The sequence below is a fragment of the Callospermophilus lateralis genome, unplaced genomic scaffold, assembly GCF_048772815.1.
Source record: "Callospermophilus lateralis isolate mCalLat2 unplaced genomic scaffold, mCalLat2.hap1 Scaffold_127, whole genome shotgun sequence".
Lineage (NCBI taxonomy): Eukaryota > Metazoa > Chordata > Mammalia > Rodentia > Sciuridae > Callospermophilus > Callospermophilus lateralis.
This window is the reverse complement of record NW_027512450.1, coordinates 2278555-2306157: the sequence shown is the minus strand read 5'-3', so window position 1 is coordinate 2306157 and position 27603 is coordinate 2278555. Positions and strand designations below refer to the sequence as shown.

Here is a 27603-nt window from a genome sequence, read left to right as displayed (position 1 = left end):
AAAGTAATCATAATGATAATCTTAATGCATTCATGTAGTCATTCATCAGACATGCATTTACAATGCATGGCCAAGTAATAAACTGGGAGCCAGAGAATGTAAAAATGAATATAGATCCGCATCCCCATCCTCAAGAAACCCACGCCCTAAAGTGATCCGGAAAAAAACAAAACCCAAAACGGCAGACAGGCTGCTTCATTCGGAAAAATGATGTCATGAGTCTCCCAGCGGCTGAAAAGGTTTCCTACTGACCACTAGACCTGTCCTCTCAAGAGCCATGTACCCGTCTGTGCCCGTTTGGCTCCCCGCCTCCTAGGCTGTGAGGTCCAGGCCTTTCTGCCAGCTGTCCACGCTCCGCAGCAGCGCTGGGGCGCCCCGGAGCCCACGCGGCTGGCCCTGCGTGGGCCTAGGCGGTCCTCACTGGGTCCCAGAGCTGACGCAGTCATCTTGCCAGGCATCCTCGCTGGGCTGTAGGCCGACCAATCAATTCGGAGGGAGGAGGCGCAGCCCCACGGAGCGAGCAGTGGCTGTCTTCCAGGAGTAAATCTGGTCACTCGCATCAAAGGGACAGGAAATTTCTCAGAAAAGTACAGAGAAAAGACTGAAGCCTGTCTTTACAATCGCGGGATGTTAGCGCCGGCCAAATCACCGGACACGGTGTCAGAAAACCGAGCCCCGGGTCTCGCCTGGAGGGGACCGTGCTCCTGGCTAATCTGCGACCCCTCACTGCCCCCTAGAGTTAGGGTCGAGCATTCTTTCAATAAACAAAATAATGATTAAAGTCAGCGATCGTCACCTTGGGGAAGGCGAGTGACCCTCTCAGGGAGACCCCCGTGGAGGACATCGCCCCGGCTCCCGGTGCGGGGCAGGGGACACTGCGGGCGGTGCTCGCATCTTTCCCGCCCAGCCCAGGAGAAGCGAGGGTCTGGGGACAGCGGCCATACTCCGGATTCGTCTTCAGGTTGCACAGGGGAGGCCGCAGCGGAACCTTTCTCCTCCGCCCTGCTCTAGATTCCACCCGGGCCCCGTTGGCGCCATACGCAGTGGTGGAGACTTAGACATGGAGACGGCGGGCACTGGGCCTGGCGAGCCTTCTCACCTGGAGACTCCGGCGCCCATGGACTATCGGCTTTTCCTGGTTGAAGGTGTGACGTGGGGAGGTGCGGGAACCGCTGGCGGGGGGAGGCAGCCCGGAGCCGGGAGGCGGGTCCGCGATCGCTCCTCGAGTGCGGGCTGCATTTCCCCATCCCCTCGGCAGTTTTTCTCCTGCTCTAATTACAGTCGCTCTCTTTACCCCCGGGAGAAACTTCACGCAGTTCACGCCGCCACCCGCGGAGAGGGCAAGGAACTGCATCCCGGAATGACCCCTGGAAGCAGAGGTCCTGAGGTCGGGCGCACTTCACCCGAGGCTGCCGCTTACCTTCGGCAACAGCTGCTTAGCCATAATTTCTCGAATTTCAGAAGTAATTTTGAGTGTAACTTAAAAAGTATCTGAAACTTATTTGTTTTGAACTTAATTGTTTCTTCTTTTTTTTTAATTTGAATCTCCCCTCCCCCAAACTCTTGGCAGGTGGAATTTTCCTTGGTTCTGTTGCCACAGCAGGAATGTTGGCTGGATTTGTTACCACACTATCATTGGCTAAAAAGAAAAGCTCTGAATGGTTCAATAAGGTTTGTGACACTGAGATCCATTCATTGCATTGTTATTGTTTATAATAAATGGCATCTTTTTATATAAAAAAGTAAAGGAAATGTTGATGTCCTTTCTCATTGTTTTAAGAAGTAAGTCTGAGTATACCACATGGATTAAAGAAATTTACAAATTAATTGATGGTCTTCATTTTCATTTAAAAAGAAGTGCTTGATTCGTGGTTTTTTAAATTTTAGCAGAACAAGACTTTGAAAGCTTATCTGGTATAAGTCACAACATGACTTTAAATTTAGGTAACTCACTGTTAGTATAAGAGGTCCAAATATTTTATGTACTATTAGAAAGAAAAATTATGGCAGTTAAGCTCTTGATACTTACTGCAGTAGGATCTCTGTTTCAGAGATGTAATATTGAAATAAAGCACATCCTTGTGTCAGTGAGAAATATGTCAGCTCTTTAAACAGGAGGTTCATTCACTGCTATGGCCCCAGCCCCTAGAAAATAATTTAGATGCTCAGAAACTAGTTGAGTGATTGTAACATACTTAAAGCAAAATATCCTTAACTTATTAGCAAGATTGACACAGTTGCTTTTTGGTGTTGTGTACCTCATTTCCTTCACTGGTGAGGAATTTTCTTTGAGTTTTCTTGTAGATTCTTGTCTTTGTATTGTTCCATCTCTTCTTCCCACCCCTTTTGACTTATTCAGTACTTCATTGCTTTAACAAATGTTTACTTGGAATCTTTTATGTGTCATACACTGTACTAACCAGGTGCAAAGGATAAAAAATGAACAACACTTCTGCCACTCAGGAATCTTAGAGTCTAGTGAGGTGGACACAGATTAAATATTCACCCAGATTATTACCGTTGTTGAGGAAGAGTGTTGCATGAAAAATCTTAAACCATTTGGAGTTGCTTTCTCTTATCTTGGGCATTCATACTTAACTCTTCTGGACACTGTAATGACAAGAGACAAATTTAAAGCATTTAAATTCCCTATGAGGGCTTACATGGAACAACTCAAATTATCGCTAAGAACCTTATGGATCATTTTCTCCCTTTGTAATTGAATATTTTTAGAGCAGAAATATATCTTGTGGCAGAAAGCAGTAAAATTTAATAGTGGTGCTTTAACAGTAGAATTTGGTTGATTTGTAAGCTGAAGTGTTTTTATGTTAACCCTCAGCTCACAGACTTAAGAATCTGATGAAAGCTAGAGATTCTACACATATTTACAACTTTGCATTCTGTTTTGCTCTGAGATTTATTCATCACATATGCCCTTCATGGTCTAAGATGGTGGTTTGCAGACTGATCCAGAGAACACTGGTGATTGAAACTCTTTTGTGGGCCTGTAAGGTCAGAATTATTCAAATTCTGATTATTTGAATATTATTCAAATTCTCCATGATTATTCAAACATAATTGCACTCATGGTATGGAAGTAATGGACAGTGAAACTGCTGTGCCTTGGCATAGTCACCGTAGTGGCAGAAAACCATACTAATTGTCATTATTGTGTTTTTCATTTCAGTACATCTGCAATTAAAACAAACAAACATTAATTAAGAATGTTATTGTCCAAGCAGTAAAAATTTTAGTTTTAGTAAATCATGACATTTGAATTGTGAGAAGAAATGGGAAATACTCATACAGTTTTTCGTAACATTGAGGCAAGATGTCTTTCTCTAGGAAAAGCAGTGTGTGATTGAGTTCCCAGCTGAACGAGCCACTTTTCCCATGGAATATTTTTATTTGAAAGAACAACTGACAAACTGTTATTTAGAAGGAGGTATATGGAAGACATTTTCCTAGGAGTGAAAAATATGAACCTGTGTTTCCACTGTTAAAATTCAAACTTTCAGTTAAAATTAGGTTTTAGAAAACTTATCTGCCATCCTGGGCTTTACCCCTACTTAGTGGTCAGCAACTTTACTGATGAGAATTTTTATGGTGATATTAAGGATGTTTTAAAAAATATATTGTTTAATAAATCATACCAGTAATTGAAATATGTATATAACTTGGTAAATCAGTGTCTTCTGAGTAATCATGTATTCATGGAATAAAAGCTCTATTCAAAGTACAAAATAGACTAATACATTTTAATGTAATAAATTACAAAGAAGTTCATTGACATGACTTCAGATTCTATATTGTAACTAACCTTGAGTTAGGAGTTTTGTCAAGTTTTATAAAAAAGGAAAGTTTTTAAATTCTCTCTTTCCCAGCCATATATCTGTAGGCCAGATTTTATTCATATAGTTTAACCAAAACAACAAAAAAAAATTTTGCAACATGAAGCAGACATGAAAATCCAGTTCTCTTTTTTATTAGATTAGGCATCTAAAAAATTAGCAAGAATGTAAAATTTGCTTCTATTTTAAAATGAATAAAACTTGAGAACTTCTTGGTTTTGATTTCTAATATATTAAATATTAGTAAATATAACCCACATAACTGAAAATCTTTTGGGTCCAAGTATAAAAAGATCCTGAGACCCAGAAAGTTTGAGAACCACCATTCTGGATGGTTAAATATGTAAGTTCTGCTTCCCTCTGGGAAACAATGGAATCAGAGCATTACCATTTTTCCACGTTCTGCGAGTTAAAATGGGTTGTGGAAGAACTCAAGTTCTGGAGCACGCATTTAATCAGTTTGTATTGAGCAAGCACCAATGTAAGAGTATCACTGAGGCAATGAACTTAAAGGTCACCCACCACCTAGACATTTTCTATTATTATAATAATTATTTTTCCAAACATTGAATACTTGCCAAGTGCCAGCTGTTATTCTAAAGGCTTTACCCATTTAACCAACACACAGCCCTATGAGCCGATATTACTGTGTGTTGTTCCCATTAAAGAGCAAGAAACTGAGGCACACGTGAATCAAGCAACTTGCTGGACATAGTACTTTTCTATCTTCAGTTATTTCTGGGAAATAAATTTTGGGGAATAAATCATACCACTTAGTAATATTGTTATTCACATAAACTCCTATCCACTAACCTGGGAATGTAGGTATTTATTATAACACAGGATTGTAACCCAAAAGTACTTTTTAATGACCAACTTTTGAGCTAGGGGCTAGGACTTTTTAATGACCAACTTTTCAGCTAGGGGCTACCTACACTGCTTCTATTTCAGACAGGTAATCAGCTCCTTAGTGACCTATTTTCATTTTTAGCTGTGTCTTATGCTAGAAAGCTGGAAAGTGGAAAACAATAATAAGGGCTAAGTAAGCACAGTTATTTTTCTTTGTAATTTTTTTAATAAACAGGAAAATGCCATCTAAGATGGCCAGAGAGTCCACTCTTGAGCTTCTTTGATCTATTTAAATGACCAAGCTTTATTTCTAAAACTGGTTCTTTTCACATATCAGTTTCATAAAAAGATTGCAAGGTTATATGAGTGAAATTTTGTGTGTATATTTTTATTAATACATACATAAACTTGAAATTTGCTTATCTAAAGTAATTCAGTGCCTTTACTTATAAATGTTATGGCATGGAACAACTTTATCACATTACTGAGTTATTTCAAGATCCATTTATGTAACAAGTAGATTAAAAGGACAGGTTATCATTCATCTTTCTCATAGCTGTAACTTCTGAAAAATTATAAAAAATACCTTTTAAAAGTATTTTGCATACATTATTAAGTTATTCTGTGATGTAAACATAAAAATTTGATATTAGATAAGAATGCTTTATAGGGGAAATTAAACTAGATTGAACATTCTTTTTAAAAAATCTATTTGATTTATGTAAAATCCTAGAATTATACTGAAAAAAAACCCTAAAACGTAGACTTATTCATTAGTATGCAGTTAGCATTCTGACAATTTGCTCTTGATAGTTCCTACGTGTATGAATAATAGATTATTAATTCTCAGAGGCTACTAGGTAAATGTTAGAAGATAAGGAATATACATATATTCTGGCATAGAAGTATTATAAATTCTGAGTTTTCACTTAGAAAATAATTTTTGTTTTATTTTGGGAATACTCCTTAGTGTTTTACTGTAACTGCAGTATGATTTGTTAAATTCAACTTCCAAATACAAAAGCCTTAGTTTTACTTAAAAAAAATGAAGCCAGGTGCAGTGGCATATGCCTGTAATCCCAAGACTCAGGAGGCTGAGGCAGGAGGATCTCAAGTTCAAGGTCATCCTTAGCAACCTAGAGAGGCCCCAAGCAACTTAGTAAGACCCTGTATTTTAAAACAAAAAATGGCAGTGAGAGAAAATGCTTTTACTTTTTGGCAAGTTAATCTTTTTCTGAAGCAAGTCAGTCAACATTCATTTTGAAAAATTTGAATGGAGTGCGTGAATGTCATTTGGCATTTTCCCCTAGAGGAAAAAGCTTGGGTCTACACTTTTAAAACTCAAAGATTAATTTTTAACATCAAGTTGCCACAAAAATTCATTTTCAGAAGCATAATTTATATAGTATGACTAATAATAACTAATTTTATTTTATAATTTATGAGACTGATATTACACAAATATGACCTGCTTTTTAAAAATTCTAAGGCAAAATTAAGATTTTTACGTGAATATTGATGTATCATTAAGATTTATTTTCATGCAGTTTCCTTTTTACTTAATTTAGTAAAACAAATGTGGGTGAATGTAGACTTTACAATATATATATGCATAGGCCAATTTCTGTCCTTCCCAGAGGAATGATGGTTTTTAATCTTTGTTTCTAAATTAATATTTAGGCTAAAGCACTTAAACTGACCCTGGTAAAATAACATTTGGTTAATTCTGGGCAAAAATCAGGTCAATTAAAAGCCAGGGAGTGCATCTATGTGAGATCTGTGGTGTCTAGGGAACCACACTGAAACTACAGCAACATGGACAAGGAATGAGATGGAGAGAATATTGTTTGTATTGTGGAAAATGGTTAAAGAAAGATGTGTTGGTGACCTGGTTAGGTCTAAGAATATCTACAAAAAGTGCCAGTCAATAAGCACTGCATACCTACTGGATGTAGTCATGATGCTATGTACAGGGATGCAGATCAACAAAGTGTAGGCTTTCTGTGTGCTGGAGCAGTGTTAGCAATCTCTAGCCAAGCCTGCATAAGAAAAAGTTGCACTAAGAAATAGGTTGAGCAATATAAAGAAAATTCTTCTGAAAAAGAAGTGGACACAAATAAATAGAATTTTCTTTCCAGATGAAAGACAGGATGTTATAATCTGCTGTTATCAGATTAGGTAATTATTTTAATGTTATTATAATAAAAATGCCAATGATTGGGGAATAGAGAAATCTCTTGGAATATTCTGAGTTTTTTTCGGGAAGAATTAACAGGCACAGTGTCTTGTATGCTGAAATGTCTTTCAATCAGAGATATTGACTTACTAAGTAGTGAAGTTGCTATTTGACCTTGGTTTGGCCTGGCCTCCTAGCATCATGATGCTTACATCATTTCAAACACTCCCAGCTTTCTTATCCTTTCTGAATTGATCATTTTACTCAATCCTTTGTGTCTTCATTTCAGGGAAGCATGGCTACAGCTGCCTTACCAGAGAGCGGGTCTTTCCTTGCCTTGAGAGCTCTTGGCTGGGACTCACTTTATGCCTGGTGTGGAGTTGGTGTGATCAGCTTCGCAGTCTGGAAAGCCTTAGGAGTTCACAGTGTAAGTAACTACAAACTTATGATTGGCATCTGGCTGTTTTTTCTACTTTCTGCTATCTAAATTTTCCCGGTGTTCGAATATCTATGTAGTGTGGTCCTGTCTTGGGAAGTAACGGCAAAGAATGTAATGAAATTCTTGCCAATTTCTAGGCAACTTCTCATTACTAGTAACTAATAAAGCTTTTCAACTATAATTATGTAATGACTAATTCATAGCTAATGTTCATTCTATGTAAATTGATGTTAGCTACTTCTTTAATGAATTATTAATTGGAACAACTTTCTGTACTATTTAACATCCATCCATATGTATAAACATTCTTGTAAAATAATTAAAGCATTTTTAAAATGGGTTATTTAAATGATTAATTGTGTTGTTTACACATTATTGAAAAAAATCCTAAGAGCCTAAATATGTGTGTGTTTATGTCTGGGTGTATATGTATGTGTTTATAAAATTTATACCCTAAGCTAAAAAGCTATCCATTAAAAAAGATTGGTTTCTTTCTTTTCTGTTGTTAAGAAGGTCCACAGAATGTCCAAACAACTAGTAGGAAGTTCTGTGTATCAGGCTCTTAATGACAGATGAGCATTGATGGGAGTTTAGAATAGGTGGCAGTAATGGAGTTGATGAAAAGAGGTTCTGGATTTATTTCAAAGCTGGAGTTAGCAAGGTCTTGTTGTAGATTGGATGTGGGATGTGAGAAGAAAGTGAAATCAGGGAATGTCTCCAAGATTTTGGAGTGGACAACTGCAAAATGGATAGAGACCAATGTTAGGGGATAACATAAGGGGCTCAGTCTGGGACTTGTGTTTGAGATATGTTAGACAGCCACATGAAGAACCAAGTAATCAGTTAGATATAGAAGTTTGGAATTCAGGGGGAGGTTCAAAGTAGAGATATAAATTTGAGACTCACCAGTAGATGGATAGTGTTTAAAGTCTTTAGAGCAGATGAGCTCATGAAAGCAGGCAGCTGGGTGGCAAGAAAGCAAAGAGGTCTGAGGAGGGAGCTCTTATGCATTCCTAAGGTTGAGAGATTGGAGAGAGGAGAAAGTAGCAAAAGTGATATCCTGACCAAAGAGGCCAGGAGAGCCAGAGTAGTAGCTGGGATGCCAGGAGAAGAAAACATTTTAAGAAGAGGCTGTGTTGCATGCTAGTGAGAAGTTGCATAAGAACACTGACCACTGACTTGAGCGTAGCAAAATCATGGTCATTGTTGAAATGGTGGCAGAAAGCCTGAGTGGAGTAGATTCAAAAGAGAATAGAGGAGAGAAATTGGAGGCAGTAGGTACAGACAAGTATTGAGTTTTGCTGTAAAGTGAAATAAAGAAATGGAGTCATAACCAGAAGGATTGGGGGCAGGGGGAGTTAAGAAGGTTTTCGTTTTAAGTTGGAGAATAATGTGGAGATGAATTAATTCAGTAGAGAAGGAGACACTGAGTTGTGGGGGGGGCAACAGGGAGTGGTTTGCTAAATCAACCTTATAAACATAGTTGAGCTTTTCACATTCAGTTTAATCATAACTAAACATGGGGATTATTGTACTTTTCAGTCAAAACACACTGATGGACAAATGATAGTTTCCCTGGTCTGAACAACCGTTATTTTTAAAGTGATTTTGCTTTCTAATCATCCTTTGTAACAATAAATTAGGGACAACTTGGAAAATTCTGAAAACCACTGACTGAAGATTTTTGATGATTGTTATTACTTCAATTTTTTTCATTTCATCCATTGTACCAACGTTTTAGACATAGCAGACTATTTATTCTGCCTAATACCAATATAGCATTACTATCCCCCATTTTATAAGTGAGGAATAAGGGCTCAAGACCCTAACTCACTTGCCCAGGATCACACAACTGACAGAGTCAAGTTTTGAACTGAATTCTAAATCTTAATATCTGCGTGTTTTCTAGCTTTACCTCCATTAACTAAGATGGGAAATAAAGGAATAAGTGAAGGAGCCAGGGGAGGGAGGCAGGTAGTGAATTTGGTTTTGATTGTGACCTGACCATGTTGTTCTTGATAATTCACCAAGTTTTTCTGGGTAAGTGAGGGCCTCATCTCTCCACATGATAATTGATGTCAAGTCTGGTCTAGGACTGGCCATTCTTTACTCAAAGAAGAGAAAATCTTCTTTTAAGCTGTCATCTGCAATTAAAAAATGCCTACAATATTACAGTAAATGGAAAATGGGACTCATAGCTATGTATGATAGGAGAGCGGGTACCTGAAACAAGGTACCCAGGAGGAAAAATGTCAGATAGAAATATGTGAGTGAATTATGGGTATATGAGTGAATTTTTTATTTTGCCTTTACATATTTTCTTTTAAATTATTACTTTACTAGTAATACCTTTTAAAAAATTGTGCAAGATTTTATTTCTATTAGTTTTTTACTGCAAAGGAGTTCATAAAACTCCTCTGGCTACCCATGAAATGTACTCTGGGCTTGCACCAAGTAATAAAGTTAAGTGGCTGACAGCCTGTTAGCACTTTCCATTGACAGTGGAATTGATGGGTGATGTTTCCAGTGTTTAGTACTCTGGTTATAAACTCAATAAAAAAAAATGAGGTATGAAAATATGAATAATCTTCAATTTAAGAGTCATGGAATGATTCAATCTAAATTTTCATAGACCAAAAAAATTAGGTTATTTTACACTGGAGAATTTGGTTTTATGGGCTAGATTGTGCTATTTTAGTTTCTAGATTGTGAACTTTGTTTTATGGCACTAGTAAGAGGATTATTGCCTAAATTAAATATTTTGGGGAGGAAAAATATTTTCTGACTGGCAACACTGAATACAAGAATACACAGATTCCTTTTCTGTTGCATCTTTGTTTAATTATATAGAGGGAATGCAGATACCCTCTCCCCACATACAGGTCACTAGGCACATCAGTTTGATCTGCATATTTAAGAAGTGTCACAGAAAAATGAATCCACTAATATTTTCCAAGAGGCACATGTTTTAAGGACAGCAGTGTTTTTAATTTGTTGGTGTGTTCATTTGGAAGTCATTAATGGGTCTTTCGAGAGCTGCACACTATGCTAAGAACATCTCCTCAGTAAGCTGTTGTCTAAGCCTTACCATTCCCTTCCCAGGAAGATTCTTACTACCCTGTTCTGAGGCTCACAAACAGCATATGGGATATTTCATCTGTACATTTAGAGAGTTCCTGCATTTAGAGTTTTGATGATGAGATTGACCTAAGTCCAGTAATGAACTTGTGTCACTATCACTGCCTCCTTGGGAAATGGCATTTTTCTCTACCTAAGGACAACAGTATTGGTTAGAAAACGATGAGCAGAAATGGTCCATGCACACAATAAATCGTTAAGAGGGGACTTTCTAGATAAATGCAGGTAAGTAGAAACCAACTCCAGCATCAAATAATTGTTGTTTAGCTACCTTGAAATGCATTAAATCTGCAATAAACTCAGCCCCCACCATCACAAAAAAAGGTGCCATCTAATGGCTGACTTTGAGCAGCTTGATAAAAGTACTTGTATTTCCTAATTTAGTTCACAGCTACATCTACTGGCCTAAAAGGGAACGTGTTAAAATGCTTAAATCAAAATACTGTTCAGATTCTTAAAAATTTTTTTTACTCTATTTATAATTATCATGAAATTTCATATTTCATGGAGCACATGTAATACATCAAATATATCTGTATTTTATATAATGGCACATCATTTAATCAGGGTTCAAAAAAAGGAGAGCTAGTGGGAGTTCAGTACCATGCCCAATTAGGGGGTTTTCCCAGGACAAGGTGGGGACCTCCCTGCCTACAGAAATCAGCATAGACTCACGTCTACCCTGCCACCTGGCCAGCTTTGGGCCAGCAAGCACAGCCTGATTGTTCAGTCTAGGTTTATTGGTTACTCTTAATTATTGTATCATTTGAGTAGGACTGAGGATTAAATTCAACACAGTAACTTCATTGTGGAGGGGGGAGATGAGTTTGTCCTATGGGTTCATTGTTCCTAAACGAGCTATGCACCTGATCACAAGAGACTGATCATTCAACAGGGGCAGTATGATTAGCTTGTTTTATCAGGGCAGGTACTTCAAGCTCAGAAAATAATTGAGGTAAATGATTTGAGTTCCTGTAGTGGACTAACTGGCAATTCTGTAATTATGGAAGAGAAATAGAAACCATGTCATATACAGTTATTCGTATGTTACTCAATTGCATAACTTTGACTTTATTACTTTTATTATCTATAGTGGGTATTGATATTTGAAGGATTTCTGAAGAGGTTTAGCTAATTTTCAATAGGCTACCTTGGATATTGTTTTCTTCTGTTCAGAGGGGAAACACAGGTATCTCAGTATTCCCTGGTTGATTCAATTGGAACTTTACAGAAGGGAGAATACACTGCTGAGGCCCTGTGCTGTACATTTGTGAGGGGGTTGCCATCTCAAAGAACTGACAGAGTCACCTCTGCTTCCCTTTCCTGTGTCTTGTGTAGATGTATTCATGATGCCTGGTATAGTAAGAATTTATAGATAATTTATAGCAATTGCCTTCCTAGAAACTAAAACCCAAATAAAAACAATGAATGAAAATGTTCTTAGTTATTTTGAATTACTTTAAATTATTTAGAGGTATTAATTATAAATGTTTTTAACTTTTTTATTGTGGGATAAGAGGTATATTAGTCAGCTTCATGTCACTATAACAAAATATCTGAGAAAATTAATGTCTAAATGAAAAGATTTAGTTCACAGTTTTGGAGGTCCCAGGCATATTGAGTGACCCCATTTCTCTGGGCTCCTGGTGGAGGTGCTAGACAGCAGTGGCAGGGGTGTGTAGTGGAGCACAGCTGCTTGCTCATATCATGGGCCAGGGAGCAAAGAAAAAACTGCACAGTCCCTCTGGGTCACATACCCATGATCTCAGGAACTCCCACAAGATTCTGCCACCTTCTTTAATGTCCTTCTTGGGACCAAGCCCAAGACATATAAGTCCTAGGGGGATATTCAAGATCTAAACTAAAGTACACATATTGGTGTTTATTTTTAAAGAAAAATGTATTTAGGGCCTATCTTTTTTAAAAAAATAAAGATGACATTGGTTTGGGGTTAAATATATATATATATAAATATATTTTCACTGTTTGAAAAAAAAAACTCAATGTAGAAAAGTACAAAAAAGAAACAGAAGCCAGCAGAAATCCCACCAAGTTACAGTCACCATAGTAGGAACACCCTTTTAGACCTATGCTATGATTCATAGAATTGTGCAGAAATGTTGTGTGCTGGGTTGGGATGGAGCTCAGTGATAGAGAGTTTGCTTAGTATGTGGGAGGCCCTGGGTTCCATCCCTGGCACTGAAACAACAAAAAACCCCTCGGGCACTGGGACCTTTTTGACTGAACAGTAACAGGGAAATTTTACACAGCAGAGTGTATAAATCTCTATCACTTTCAATGTCTACATGGTACTCCATTGCATATTATAATCTACTTAATCTGCTTAACTGTCAGTAGTTAGATAGTAGTTTTTCACTATTATACACCATAGTGATCATGTAGGCATACATCTTACTGTACTTTTCTTGATTGAGAAATTTGTCTTAAAGATAGAGGATGTATGTTTTAAAAATGTCTTTGCAAAAAATTTAAAAATAAAAAAAAAATGTTTTGCTATCTACTGCTAAATGACCCTAACCCTAACCCTAAATGACCCTCCAGAAAAAATTTGTTTATAAGGAAACAGCTTACAATAAATCTGACATAACTTTCCTATGTTTGAATATAAATATATGAATATAACACAAGTGAAATTCCACATCATGTACAACCTCAAGAATAGGATTCTAATTAGAATAACTTATACTCCATGCATGTAAATATGTCAAAATACACTCTACTTTCATGTATATATAGAGAGAGAACAAATTTTTTAAGAAGATTACAGCCCATGTAATTTTCCTAGCATCCTGGCCATTTGTGACTTGTATTATTCTGAAACTTTTGGCCATCTGATAGATAGGGAATTATCTCTTTTTTTCTTTTTAAACTGCATCTCTGTTGCTATAAAGGCTCAAATGAAAACAGTCTGTGATTGGAGTTTTTCAAACCTCTTCAGGCCTGTCCTATCTCCTCATCTGCTGATATAGGTGGCTGCTTTCTCAAGATCCCAGGTATCCTTTTCTTTAAAAATAAACAAACAAAAAAGGTAAACCATATAGTAGAACAGCTATCTTTTAAATATTTCTCTAGAAATGGGCCTTTGGCCTTCCTGTTCTGAGAGTTAAAGGAAGTATTATTGTATTCTTCCTCTGAGACTATTCTGGGTGCATTCTAACAACATTTATTTTGTCTGATTCTTTGTTGTAATTGCTGCAAGGTATAATTTTTATGTTAATATTTAGATTTATTTCTTTACTCTATGATCAGCCTGATGGCTTTTGCTAATTATAATTACATTTCTTCCTTTGACTCTTTAATTCAGTTTTATTACTATTCTGGTTCAGCTTTTATTAGTACATTTATTCTTAGACTGTTTTTATGTATTCATCTCAAGTGAAGCAGTATTGTAGAGTGACTGTAAGACCATAAATGTAAGTAAAACGTGGGAAAAATCTTAGAAGTTTTCAACTTTGATGATATCTAACAAAGGGAATAGACTAAGTTCTGTTTACTTCTTACTGGTTTAGTTCAAAGATTAAAAACAACTATTAGTCTCCTGGCAAATTGTTTAATGGTAGCCATTTCAGAGTGATCTGCAGGGGAAGTCTGAGAAGTGGCTGAAGCATCTTTCTGTGTCTTCCTAATCTAATTTCAATGTTTCTGATATCTCTACCAGTTCTGCCCTAGGAAGAAGCTTCAGTTTTTTACTCTGATTAACACTCAGCATACTGGCCTCACTTCCTCTTCTTCACAGTGCTCATTAGAACCCCCAGAAAACAGGCAGAATGATATTCCAGAGATTGTTTCATCTGTCAATCCCTTAGGCTTTCAAGCAGTTTATGAATTAAGGAATATTTTCCTGGAATCATTTTTAAATGAATTGGAATCATCAGTTAGTAAGTTTGAGGCAAAAGAGACATCTCTGTTGCCCTTGTTTTGCATTTCTTTGCAGCTCTCATGGCTTAACATGGGGCTGGGGAGAGGCACTTGATGTGTGGAGCAATTTGGTGACAGGGGGACTGAATCACAGGTCTTGTTCAGTGTAAAATGGGAGATAATGACCAACGTGTTTTACACCAAGGAAGGAGAAATCTGATGCTGGGGCATATTTACAAAATATTTCTTTACAAACCCACCAGTTTTCTTTCATAAGTCAAATTGGGCCTCTGGCAATTTATGAAATGGGAATGTGCACTCATTAAAGAAGACCTTCTTTCCAGAGGCCTGGCACAAATCAGGCTTAGTCACCTCAGGAATGGTCCTAGCCATATTCCACAGGAGGAAAGGTGGCCTTGATCTCACTGAGTTTTCTTTTCATTTTTTTCCTTTGTCCTTATTTCTTATACTGAAATTATAAAATTTGGCCGGTATGAACAGATGTCTCTAAATAAAGCATTGTGGACTGATAGACCTGATATTGTGCTATTGTGTGCTTCCTCTTAAGCTTCATTTTAAAAGCTACCTGATATTGGTAGTCAAATATAGCTAAAATTCAATGAAACATTGAGTTTAATAAATATGTGCCGCAGTCTGGCTGGGCAAAAATCACGAGCCACTCACAGCTTGTAGATTCAAACAGCAATTCTTTATTCCCGATCTCACACCGGCCATCTACAAACACGTTCTGGGGAAATCCACGTTCTCTGCCCAAATCCACCTCCACTGGGCTTCTGTCTCCCAATTATACTGTCTGACCCTAAGAACTCAAGAGGAACTCAGGCAGCAGGATACGCCATATTCCCAGCAGGAATACGCCCTAAACTCGGATTATCTTAAACCGGGAACACCCTAAACACGGATCCGCCCTGGTCCTTGAGCAAGGTCACTTTCCAGGAGTCCTTCCACTAAACAGCATAGGGGTACACTGGCAAGGAAATTGTCATACCTACTTGGCTAATGGCTACCAGCAAATATGTTAATATACTTATATACTTACTTGTCAGTATATCAGAAAATGAAGTCTCTCAAATTCAATTTCCCTAATAAATATTACTAAAAATTTTAAGAAGAAATATATATATATTATTTAGTTGGGAACAATATCATCTTTATTTTTTATTTATTTTTATGTGGTGCTAAGGAGTGAACCCAGCATGTGCTAGGCAAGTGCTCTACTGCTGAGTAGTGAATGGCAGCACTGTCCACTAAGGTGCCCCAGGGGAGAAGCTAGATCACCATTCATGACCATACTCTTTCTCACCCTGTCTCATCAGTCACGAAATGCCTCTCTCCTGCATAGCCACAATGGCTGGGGACACTTCTTGTCCCAAGATGATCAAAATGGCCTCTCTGCTCTCTCTGCCTCCCACCTTTCTTCCCTGCAATCCTTGCTGCATCTTACTGCCAGGCACTCTGGCCTTCACCTGCCCCAGACTTCTCCCTGCAGCTGTACCATACACTCTACTTGTTTCCAGGGACAAAATGTCCATGCTGCTACCAAAGGCCCACCCTTGCCACTTGGTCACTAGGTCCCAATCCAGACCTTGCTGCTGTCCTGTTCCTCAGGCTTTACTGATGGTTACATTCTCCCTATTGCTGCAGCATGTACAGATTTGCTGTTCTCTCCCATTGGTCTGCTCCCTTCACAGAAAATATTTCCTGAAAGGATTGTATGTGGTGGTCATTTCCACTTCTTCCCCTTTCTATCTCCTGCCAGCTTCTTTCCTTGGGAGTGCAGTACTATTGTCCAGGTTGCCAGTGCTCTCCTTCTTGCTAGATCCAGGTCTTACCTTTGTTCCTTGACCTTCTGGCCGCATTTGACCCATTGAGCAACCTCTCAGGAAGCAATGTCTTGTGGGTCTTGTGGTTTCTGAGGCACCTTGGACCTCATTGATCTTTGCCAGCTCCTCCTTTGATACTTTTGACATTAGTCCATTGACTCCATAGAGACTCTTCATTCTTCATCCATGCACAGACCCTCAGCTCTGTCATCTAGCTCCTGGCATTTTAAATCAATCTGTCCATTCGAGTGGCATCCAGATATTTAGCTCTTCAGACTTGCCTCTCGGCTGCAATTTCCATTTTCACTGTGCCTCACAGGCATGTCTAATGACCCTTGTCTCATCCAGAGCTCTTGATTTCCTCACCTGCTCCCAATGTATTCCTCACCTAGTCTCTCCCCCATTTCAGGAAGGACCACCATCATCCCGTCCCCCTAGTTCAAACCAAAAGCCCAGGTGAGAATTGTTTCAGATTCTCTCATTTCCCTTCATCCCTTCTAATCCATGGGTGAGACCTGTTAGTTGTAGCTCATAGCCCAACTCCTCCATCTCTCTCTGCCTCCATTCTTCTCTTACCTAGTCTATTGAGCATCCTTTTGGTCTCCTGACCTCACCTTCATTTCCCCTGCATTTTTTTCTCCACACAGCAGCTGGAGATATTTTTTAAATGTAAGTTAAGGTATGACACTATTTCACTTAAAATTCTTCACTAGCTTCCTGTGGAAGAAGGTTTGTATGGTAAAGCCCCACCTCCTTCCCTGACCTTGTCCTGAGCTACCACAGTTGCGCACCCCTCCTGTTGCATTTGGGCCCTGCCAGTCCCCTTGTTCCCCCAATACACCAGGTTTACTCCTGCCTAGGACCTTTATTCTAACTTTACCCAGGAAATTTATGGCTGACTCTCTGTACAGCCAGCTCTATTGCCATTCAGAACTTCCACCCAGATTTATTTCACCTCCTCAGAGAAGTATCCTCAAACCATATGGTCTAAAATTACTCATTATCCTGTTTTCTTCACAGTACCAATTGTAAAATAAAATTATTTGACCTATTTTCTTGTTTTATCAGTTTTTGTAAAACTGTAAATTCTGAAAACAGAGCTCTCCTTTATCTTTCTCTTTGTATCATTGGCACCTGTCACAGTGCCTTCCATTAGTAGGTGTTTTTTAAATATTTGTTGAATGAAATCTGCTATCTCAAGGGCTCCCTTTGCCTTAAGAATGAAATTCAGTTCCTTTAATGGTTTATGCACCATTCTGTCATCTGGCCCCTGCTTATTCTTTAACTTATTGGTTCTCAACTGGAGGCAAAAATGTCCCCCCACCTAGACCCAGAATATATGTAGAAGATATGTGGCAGTATCTGGAGGCACTTTTGCTTGTCAGAACTGGGATGATGCTGCTGGCATGGTGCTTCTTGGAGACTTGGAGTCTTCTTTAATTCTAAAATATAATTTTATAACTTTAAAATTACAAAGAAAGCTTTTAAAATAATTTTGTTTATGTAATGCTCTCCTTCCTTGTGAGTTTATAGTCTGTTTCTGATCAGATTATGTTAATTAACACTAATTTTTACTCATTTGGATCCTTCCCTCCCAAATCAAGGAATTCTTATGCTGATTTTTTTGGGGAGGTACCAGTAATTGAATCCAGGGGTGCTTAACCACTGAGCCACATCCAAGCCCTTTTTATATTTTATTTAGAAACAAAGTCTTACTAAGTTGCTTAGGCTGATTATTTTCTTAATGGTTCCCCAAAACAACATTTTAAACAATTCTAATGTTTAAAAATATTTTCTCTTCCATTTGCATACCTGTTTCACTGTATTTCTAGTAGTATAGATTTTGTTGTTATTTTAACTTGGTTAAGGTTTGAAAAATGCTTGGCTATGAAAATAGGTAAGAATTTTTTTTAACTTATAGCCTTGCTAAGAAACCCCAAAGGGAGCTGGGCGCAGTTGAAGACACCTGTGGCCTGGGAGGCTGAGGCAGGAGGATAGCAAGTTCAAAGCCAGTCTCAGTAATTTAGAGAGACCCTGAGCAACTTAGTGAGACCCTGTCTCAAAATAGAATATAAAAATGGATAAATATGTGTGGCTCAGTGGTCAAGTGCACCCCTGGGTTTATTCCCCAGTATCAAATAAATAAACAATAAATAAATAAATAAAATAACCTAAAGGGGCATCACTCATTTTACCACTTCTGTTGTAGCACCAGGTAGATTCTCTTGCCCAGCTTTTCATCTCTTACTCTTCTGTCTAGCCTTACAAATTCAGGTCTGCATTGATTTACTAATCCTTTTCTATCATAAGCATTTCCCAAATCCTTATTCATGTGTCCAACTCTGATCCAGAGGACAAGGATACGCTAATAAATAAGGTTGATCCCTTTAGAAGTGATATATTCAATAAGTATTTCACATTTAATTGTGATAAATCCTGTAATAGAGATAGGTACAAAGTGGTGACATAGGATTTTTAAAAATCCATTCTGCTTGAAGGATTGGCAAGATCTGTGAAAGGATGGGCTGTGGGAACTGGGCTCCTGGACAGAAAAAGGAGAGTGGGAATGGGCTGGGAGAGGCCTGGTGGAAGGACAGAGTGACTGAGTTGCAGCCATTCCAGAGACATGTGGTGGTCTGAATTTCCTGCCACCTCCCTCCTGAGTGGTATAAACAAAAGCATTAAAGTGTAATCCTGCCATCAGCTATAATGTCACACTGCATTTTGAGTAGATAATTTGAGCTAGGTTTTCAATTCAAAAAGAATAATGAGCCACCTAAGATAGAAACCATTAGGGAGCTGTCTGGCTATATTTGGCTTTCCACAACTTTGAGTAGACCTACATCTGCTCTGGAGGTCACTTACATCTCTTCATCTTTCTTAGTACTTCCCATTTATCTTGAGACTTATTGTAAATAAAAAGTGGCTTTGTTTGATGTATTTTTATTTTGGAGAGGTTTACCCCCCCCAATCCAGCCCTATAATGATTTAGTTATGTCTAGGGCGAAAGACTGAAGACACTGGTCTCAGATATTATATTGCTGAAGAAATTCAAACTCTAGGAAGAAAATTACATAGAAGAAAGCCATCCACTTTAGAGTCTTTATGTCCTTGAATTTCATGCTCAAGAGCACTTATCCTGGAAAATGACTTGTCTGGTCAAAGGAATCATTTAGGAAGAAGGTGGGAGCATTCATCAGGTTAAAACATTTCCAGTGAGGACTAGGATAAAAGAAATGATAGCTATCAAAATCTTTTTGTTTCTTTTAAAGGATCCCTCTAAAATGTTGGCTACTATTCAAAAAAGATGATTATTTTTAAAATTCAGGTTTTTAATTTGACAAATGGTATACCATAAATCTGACTGCCCGAGTGGAGAGAATTCATGTTCTGATGCTTTTGTGCTTTTGTGTGTCACAGAGCTTGTCGCTCTGTACCATCTAAACAGAGTGTTGGGGTCCCTATGGCTTAGACAGTGCATCATTACAGCCAATGAGTCACATTGAAACAAGGTTGTGGAACTACAATGTTTGCCAATTTTCCCCACCCCTCATCCAACTCCTTTGCTTATTGTTCCTCTCTTCAGTGGCAGGAAGAATGAGAACAGCTTTTCATGTCCTGAATATAAATTATTCATTTTGTCAGGATTTGTTATCCCAAAACTGTAATCTTGTGCATTATGAAAGGGCTATATGTACCAAGAAGCCCCATTCTGGGAGAATAAATCCTGTCTTAGAACAAGAGGGGTGCTTTGAGCAATCCTTGCTGGGTTCAAATCACTTATGAGTGGGGAGAAAGAATCATAATTGTAAGTGAGGCTTTTGTAGTTTATTGAGTTTATCAGAGGGTGCATTTCATCATATGTAAAATGTACATCTCCTCAGCAATTTGTAAGGAAATTAGTTAAGAAGTCTGCCTAGAAAAAATGCAGAGGAAGTAAGATATACTAATACAGTGTTGTATACTAAATAATTTTCATCATTTTAGTCATCAGTCTGATTTGTGCATTGCTTAAAATTTGTGATTTTAAGAACATTTTAAAGATAAGTTCCTTTTTTATGACTTCTTAGGAAGTCGTTTTTACTAGGACTCAATCACAGGCCTTCCTTTGGTATAAGAAGGAATGGGTATCCTCTCCTGGTGAGTTTTGACTATTGAAGTAATACACGGGCAGCCCCTTGCCCTGTTGTCGAGCACCTGTCTACTTACATGGGTGTGAGTCATGGTCATGGTCATGGTCAGTCCTTCCTAAATAAAAGGTCCTTCAGCTAGATACACTGGGAAACAGGAGCCCATTTCTCTTCAGATGCTATTAGGAAACAATGCATAAGCACCTTTGTGGCCTGCAATATAACATACTCACCTGTACTTGATTTACGCATCTTACTTGGTCTGCCTACTCAGAGTAGAAAATTGATGACTCCAGGATTCTGGGTTCACCTGACAAACGTGTAGAGTATGTGTATAAAACTGACTGCAGGATGCCCTTGCTGGACAGGAAGCCCATCCCCAAGCCTTGGTGTGTGCAGAACCAGAGCGCTTGGCGAGGCCTGCGGGGCCACGTGGGTGGGCGGGGCCTGCGCAGAGGCGATACCTCGCCCTAGCCGGGTTCCTCTGGCCCTCAACGGACTGTGCCTCTGCAGTGGCTTTCCTCCCTCTCTTCCTCCTGAGTGCGCAGCCATGAGCTGGGCTGCCAGGAATGCTGCGGTCCAACCAGAGAGCCAGTGCAAAGCTCCTGGGACCCAGGAGGGCCCGCAGGCCCCCTCGGGAGGCGCAGGTCCCGCTGGGCGTCGGTCGGCTGCTCACGCCCGGGTGGGAGATGGCAACCGTGAAGGGGGACCTCTTCAAGAATTTGGCTCCCGAGGAGCGCGTCCACCACACCAAGGTGTCCATTATAGGGAGCCGGTCGATGGGCGTGGCCTGCGCCTTAAGCATCTTGCTGAAAGGCCTGAGCGACGAGCTTGCCCGCGTGGATGTTAACGAAGCCAGGCTGAAGGGCGAGACCATGGACCTTCAGCAAGGCAGCGGCTTCGCGAAGCTGCCCAGCATCGTGTGCAGCAGAGACTACCTGGTCACCGCCAACTCCAGCCTGGTGATTATCACGGCAGGGGCGTGCAAGGAGAAGGGGGAAACCCGCCTCGACTTAGTCCAGCAGAATGTGGCCATCTTTAGATTGATGATTTCCAGTGTCGTCCAGTACAGCCCCCTCTGCAAACTGATCGTGGTTTCCAACCCAGTGGATATCTTGACCTACGTAGCCTGGAAGTTCAGTGCGTTTCCCAAAAGCCGCATTATTGGAAGTGGCTGTAATCTGGATACTGCTCGTTTCCGTTTTTTGATTGGAGAAAAGCTTGGTATCCACTCCGAAAGCTGTCATGGGTGGGTCCTTGGAGAACATGAAGACTCAAGTGTTCCCATGTGGAGTGCAGTGAACATCGCTGGTGTCCTTCTAAAAGATCTGAACACAGCTATAGGTACTAGGAAGGACCCTGAGCAGTGGGAAAATGTCCACTAAGAAGTAGTTAAAAGTGCCTATGAGATTATTAAAATGAAAGGTTATACTTCATGGGCCATTGGCCTATCTGTAGCTGATTTAACAGAAAGTATCTTGAAGAATCTCAGGAGAGTGCATCCAGTTTCCACCATTATTAAAGGTCTTTATGGAATAAATGAAGAAGTATTCCTCAGTGTTCCTTGTGTCCTAGGAGAAAATGGTATAACAGACATTATAAAGATAAAGATGACCCCTGAAGAGGAGGCCCGCTTGAAAAAGAGTGCAAAAACTCTTTGGGGAATTCAGAAGGAGCTCAAGCTTTGAAGTTGTTTGGAGACACCATTCTGAAGTTACTGAAGACAAGATATAAATATGGGATTGTGAATGCCAAGGTTTGGAATAACTTGAATTCCTAAAAATTGATGAAGATGTTCCCCTCTTTATTTAGCCCTCCAGGTTTTGTTTGTTTGGTTTTTATTATTTGGTATCCAGATGTTAGATGGTACTTTTTACAATTCTTGACTGCAACATAAAAGGGGGTTTTGGTGTCTCTTATGTATCATTTCTTTCCTTGAACATCAGTGTCGTTGCTATCTAGTCCAAAAACAAGTCTGTTTGGTTTGGGATACAAAACAAGGATATTGGTGTTTAATGTGTTATAGAAATTCCATTCTTTTTGTTAAATATATACTAATTCATTCTGGCTCATTGATAAATATGTTCACTTATATACTCTTTTTAAAAGTTGTAACTTCCTTTAATGTAGAAATAAAATTGTGTACACACATGGTACTTTTTTGTAATGAATCAATCTTGAGGCTTCCCTCTTTTTGCTTGGACAGTCAATAAGCTGGACCATTAAACACAAATATCATGAAATGGGGACTCTGTGTGTGTGTGTGTGTGTGTGTGTGTGTGTGTGTGTGTGTACAGCACATGTGTGCATGCATGCCTGTGAAGCAAGATCATTAAGATATGAAAATAATGGTGATCAGATGTAGCTGTTATCAAACGTTCAATGCAGGGGGGCTGAGGTTGTGGCTCAGCAGTACAGCTCTTGCCTAGCACGTGTGAAGCCCTGGGTTCAATCCTCAGCACCACATAAAAATTAAAAAAAAATAAAGATACTGTGTCCATCTACAACTAAAAAATAAACATCTTTAAAAAAAAAGTTCAGTGCAGTCAAGTAGAATATCTTTAGAAAGAGGCCTGACAGTCACAGGTGGTACAGCTACTGTCATTGATTTGGCAAAAAAAGGAAACCCTTGAATTGTGCTGTTACCAAAAGTAAAACCTGATTTAGGGAAAGCATTTCAGACATGCCTGTGAGAACCTCATTTGCTGTCTTGTTAAATCAAGATGCTATTATAAATTATTCTAGCTGGGCTAGGTCTTAGTACTGTGGGCCCTGGCTCCGAGAGTCATCCCTGTTGCTTGGTTTATTTCATGTGAACAGCTTTTGCTTTTCGGTTGTGCCCTGTTTTTAATTGCTTCATAAGACTTGGCCATCTTAGTGAGAATTGCTTTTCTCAGAAAACATTCTTTTCAGTTCATATTCTAGACTTTATGGATATGATATACTAAGAGTTTAGGAAAAAATAAAGATGGTTTATCTGTCCTTTACTTAAAGGACAATATTAATAACTTAGAAAATGGAAAGCTGAGATTTAAAAATTCACATTAGCTTTCCTAACACCATTGAATATCTAAATGAATAACATGATTATGTTCTAATACATGTCATCTTCAGATCCTTGTTGCAATCAGCATCTTCTCTCTAAGCCAAGCCAGTGCTGGCTGCTTAGTTGAATTTTATCAAACAGATTTAGGACAGCAATCTCTCATAAAAAAAAAAAAAAAAAAAAAAAAAAAAAAAACGGCCCTGTGTATGCTGATCGGATGGATCTCCCATATACAATTTCACTGAAAACATCTAGAAACGTTCTAATTCCCCCAGAAAACAGTTTCATATAAAGGGATTAACTGATTTGCTGAGTTCCCTGAACATGGGAAAACTGGTGGTTTGTTTGACCCAAGTGGTTATAAGAGATTTGTAGGGCTCATTTGCAGAGTCCCTGTTCCCTCTTATGTGATAAACTTTCATTCAACTGTGTTACAGTCATAATGTATGACTTTAGGGTATCAGAGTATGCATTATGTCTGTTTTATATGTCAGCCAGGATAGGCTGAGTTATGCCACAACGAAAGGCAATCTCCCCACAATCTCCCTTAAAATACAGAGGTTTATTTCTCATGTAGAAGCCACAGAGGGTTCAAGTGACTCTCTTGGAAAGCTCTTCTTCAATTCTGGCTTAGCACCTCAGGTTACTTTTATCTTGAAGCACCACATGGGGGACACAGATTTTCAGTACTGCAAGGCAGGAGAAGGAAGGCAGGAGAGGCCTAGAAAGTCAACTCCTGTGGTTAATACTCAGCCTGGAAGTGACAAACATTTCTTTTTCTTATATACACTAGTCACATGTTTATCAAACTTCAAGAAGTGGGAGTATTATCCCTTATCTCCAGAAGTAGATGTATCCTGGTTCTTGGTGAAAATTAGTGCTACATCTGTCATACATCCAAAAGAAAATATCTACTATTACAAGAGGTATATATTATGTTTTTAAAAATGTTTTCAGTGAAAGGTGGCACATGGGTGAAAGTTTTAGAGACACTTTGTGTTTCTGGATCATAGAAACAGAGTGACTGAAGGGAGATTCCTAGACATCAGTCAGCCAGGCAAGTATCCTTAGGAGCCACATCATCTCTCTTATTTCTGATTTATCATAATAAAGCAGAGAGTCATAATTTAAGCTATATAGAACTTTGAAGATTAAATAATGGTGCTTTGTCCATGCCTGATACATAGGATATCCCAAATGATAAACATTATGATTTCTGTTCAAGTAACACTTTTACAACCTAATGATAATTTTTATCTCCTGATATATTAGTATTATATGGTCTTACTCTGTTCTGTTTTAGGAAGAAACTGAATTAACAGATTCTCAAAAGTTATCATTGATTCTATAATCACTGACATATCTAAAGGCTGTGCCTTCATATCAGTAGATCCTATAATGATCCTGGCAATAGTCCTACATCTGCAAGTGAGAAGACAGAAACTAAGTGAACTCATTAGTGGCAAAAACAACTCAAAAGAGTTTTAAATTCCAATAACTGCCCATTTATTAGAATTGATGCTGTAAGAATTTTCAGAAATTAATTAAACTGAGGTATAATCTGAAGATCTTAAGTATATGGAGCTCCATATGGAGCTCTAAAGCAAATAGATACCCTGTTTATAACTTAAATGTAGACATTTAAGGCACCACCTTGGTGACAGATTTCCAGTGTTGTGATGGGAATGCAGGAGAGGCCTAGGAAGTCACCTCCTATGGTTAATACTCAGCCTGGAAGTGACACACATTTCTTTTTCTCATATACACTAGTCACATGGTTAAGCTACATATACTTAAAATCTGAAGTTGTTGTTGCTTTGCTTTGGAGAAGTCAGTTCTTTCTGTGTACCATCAATGAAGATTTTCAGAATAAAAAACTATACCAAAAACTTTCACAAAATACAAATAGTAGTCCACCAAGATTGAGGCAACCAGAAATAGACACCCCCTATAGTTCCAGTTCCTTCCAGGGATGAAGTGCTATCTCTAGTGAAAAAAAATGTGAAGATTTTAAGTAGCAGAGCTCCATTGTCTAAAGCAACTTGAGACCTGTTTATAACTTCAATGTAGATGCTGGGTTTCCATATCCACAGCTTGAGCATTCGAGACTAGGGCTAAGTGGTGTTTCCCCCACTCTCCTCGGTTCTTTCTCCTGTTTTGAAGCCCTTATATTCCTGGTTGGCTGTTTTCCAGATGATTCCTCCTACTGGTTCAGTTACTTACCTATGACCCTGGGAAAAAGTAAATAATACAGTATGGGGGAAATGAGAGGAAAGAGAAAAACCCGGCCAGGAATGGGAATGGGAACACTATCCTGCTGAAGTTGAGCAGCTGCCCTTCACTCTCCTACCCTCGCCTCCTTTGCTTCTCACCCACTGCTTCCTGGCAGCTTACTATTCTATGTCACTGAGAAGAGAACGGTAAATGATGCTGCTTGTGCCTTGGCCATCTCACATCCCTTTTGAAAACTGTGTCATTAAGCTAAGTTTTAACAAGTTCACCCAGAAAGACGAAGGGAGAGAACCAGGCAACACATTGTAAACTCTGTCCAAGAAGTGCCTGTTTTTCAACTATGAAAGTCTGTGCAAAGTTCCTCAATGGGCACATAGTTGGTGCTTTGGACAAGTCAGTTCTTTCTGTGTACCATCAATAAGGATTTTCAGAGTAAAAAACTACCAAAAATTCCCACCAAATACAAATAGTAGTCCACCAAGATTGTGACAACCAGAAATAGACACCCTCCCCCATATTCCAGGTCCTTCAAGGGATGAAGTACTGTCCCTAGTGAAGAACCTCTTATAAAGGGATCATCATAGTGCAAAAACTCTGCTCAGCAAGGAGAGTGAAAAGAAGGGGTGGGGGAAAGAGAGGCATGTCCCATAATGTGTGTATCTTCAAGATTGGAATCTGGGTCTAGAGCTTGGAGATGCTTGGCGTGGGTCTCCTAAGACTATATAGTATCTTCAGTCTCAGAATAGTTCAACCAAAATTATATATAACTAAAATAATGCTTTTAACAAGCAAACCACTATAATTATATCCATGTGAGCTTTGTTCTTAGAACACATCTTTATAATGTGTGTGCACCTAACATACAGTAGGTGTGCTTTATGTGCATCATCGCAATCCTCACAACTGGAGGCAGATAGTTATTATCTCCATCCTGCATATGGCTGGAGAGAGTAGGCAGCTTTTCCAGGTGGCGGAACTAGAGTTTGAACGGAGACTCTGATATCACCTCTGAATTTGGAAACAAGGTAAAGATTTAGCCTCAATTTTAAAAAATAAGTATCAACATGAAAAATATATTAACTAACTCTCAGATAACCACTCTAAGAATGTCTGCATGTTGCTGATGAGTCCAGGGTTCTTCACAATCCAGATGAGGAAAGGAGAAACGGTGAGGCTGTGGTGCTGCCGAAATGGTGTCTTCATAGCAGACCCAGAGATAGGATAAGCAACCATCAGAGTGTGTAAGACTCTAGCTCCAGGAGCCAGCACTTCCCCTCTCTGCTGGGGTGTAGGCCTTAGGTGGACCAGGCACCCAGGTGAACTGCAGAAATCCTATCTGCACTACATAAGATCTCCCAACCCCTGCCCTGACTCTTGGATTTCATTTCAACTTCTGCTGGTAAAACCCCTACCCAGGCTTTTCTACACTGCCTGTCCCATAAGAACATTCTAATTTATTTGCCATTCATTGATTCATTTGTTTTAATAAACTCCTACTAAGTTTCTTTTCTCCATTCTTTCCCTCTGACCCTAAAATTCTCACTTTGAATGACCTAAGTATGTTCATTTATTTGGAGGCATTCTTTGCTACATCTGTATGTGTGAAAGCCAGCAATCCACACCATTCCTCTGATAGCAGATTCATATCCTAGAGGGTTGACAGTGTTGCCTTCCAGACTAAGAATGAAATTTTGTGTTATTTAGTTAATAGATTCACACTTGGAAGAAGAAAAGAGGTGTGTGCTTTGTTCTGTCGAGGCAGCTGGAATACAGACCTCGGTGGTTATTGGTTATTCCTTTTGCTCTGCGCCTGTGAGCAGTGAAGTGTTTTCCAGTCAGCAAAGGTGCTGTCTCTAATAGTTTCGGCTGTTTCTCCCTTCTTCTGACATTTGATGACCAATTTTTTTTTCTTTCTTCTAGATGAAAGACTTTCGAAGTAAAATGCAATCGATATTTCCAACAATTCCCAAGAACTCCACATCAGCTGTTGAGTGGGAGGAAGCACTGAAATCTAAATAG

The 27603-nt window shown here is 39.0% G+C and overlaps 2 protein-coding genes across 2 annotated transcripts; both read left to right on the top strand.

Moving 5' to 3' along the window:
* Positions 1 to 1060: 1060 nt before the first annotated feature.
* On the top strand, positions 1061 to 27603 carry LOC143387314 (transmembrane protein 242-like). The gene is made up of 4 exons (XM_076841827.1): positions 1061 to 1145; positions 1571 to 1671; positions 7166 to 7303; positions 27505 to 27603. The coding sequence occupies exons 1-4, from the start codon at positions 1061 to 1063 to the stop codon at positions 27601 to 27603; spliced, it is 423 nt and encodes a 140-aa protein (XP_076697942.1).
* LOC143387309 (L-lactate dehydrogenase A-like 6B) lies at positions 20996 to 21994 on the top strand. Its single transcript, XM_076841825.1, is given in 1 exon segment — positions 20996 to 21994. A coding segment is annotated over 1 exon segment (999 nt).

What these genes read in the sequence shown, in the direction of transcription:
- LOC143387314 (XM_076841827.1), top strand. Translation starts at nt 1,061, where the DNA reads ATGGAGACGGCGGGCACTGGGCCTGGCGAGCCTTCTCACCTGGAGACT. An exon ending in GCTCTGAATGGTTCAATAAG is followed by an intron (nt 1,672 to 7,165) that starts GTTTGTGACACT and finishes TCTTCATTTCAG; the next exon opens with GGAAGCATGGCTACAGCTGC. An exon ending in AAGCCTTAGGAGTTCACAGT is followed by an intron (nt 7,304 to 27,504) that starts GTAAGTAACTAC and finishes TCTTTCTTCTAG; the next exon opens with ATGAAAGACTTTCGAAGTAA.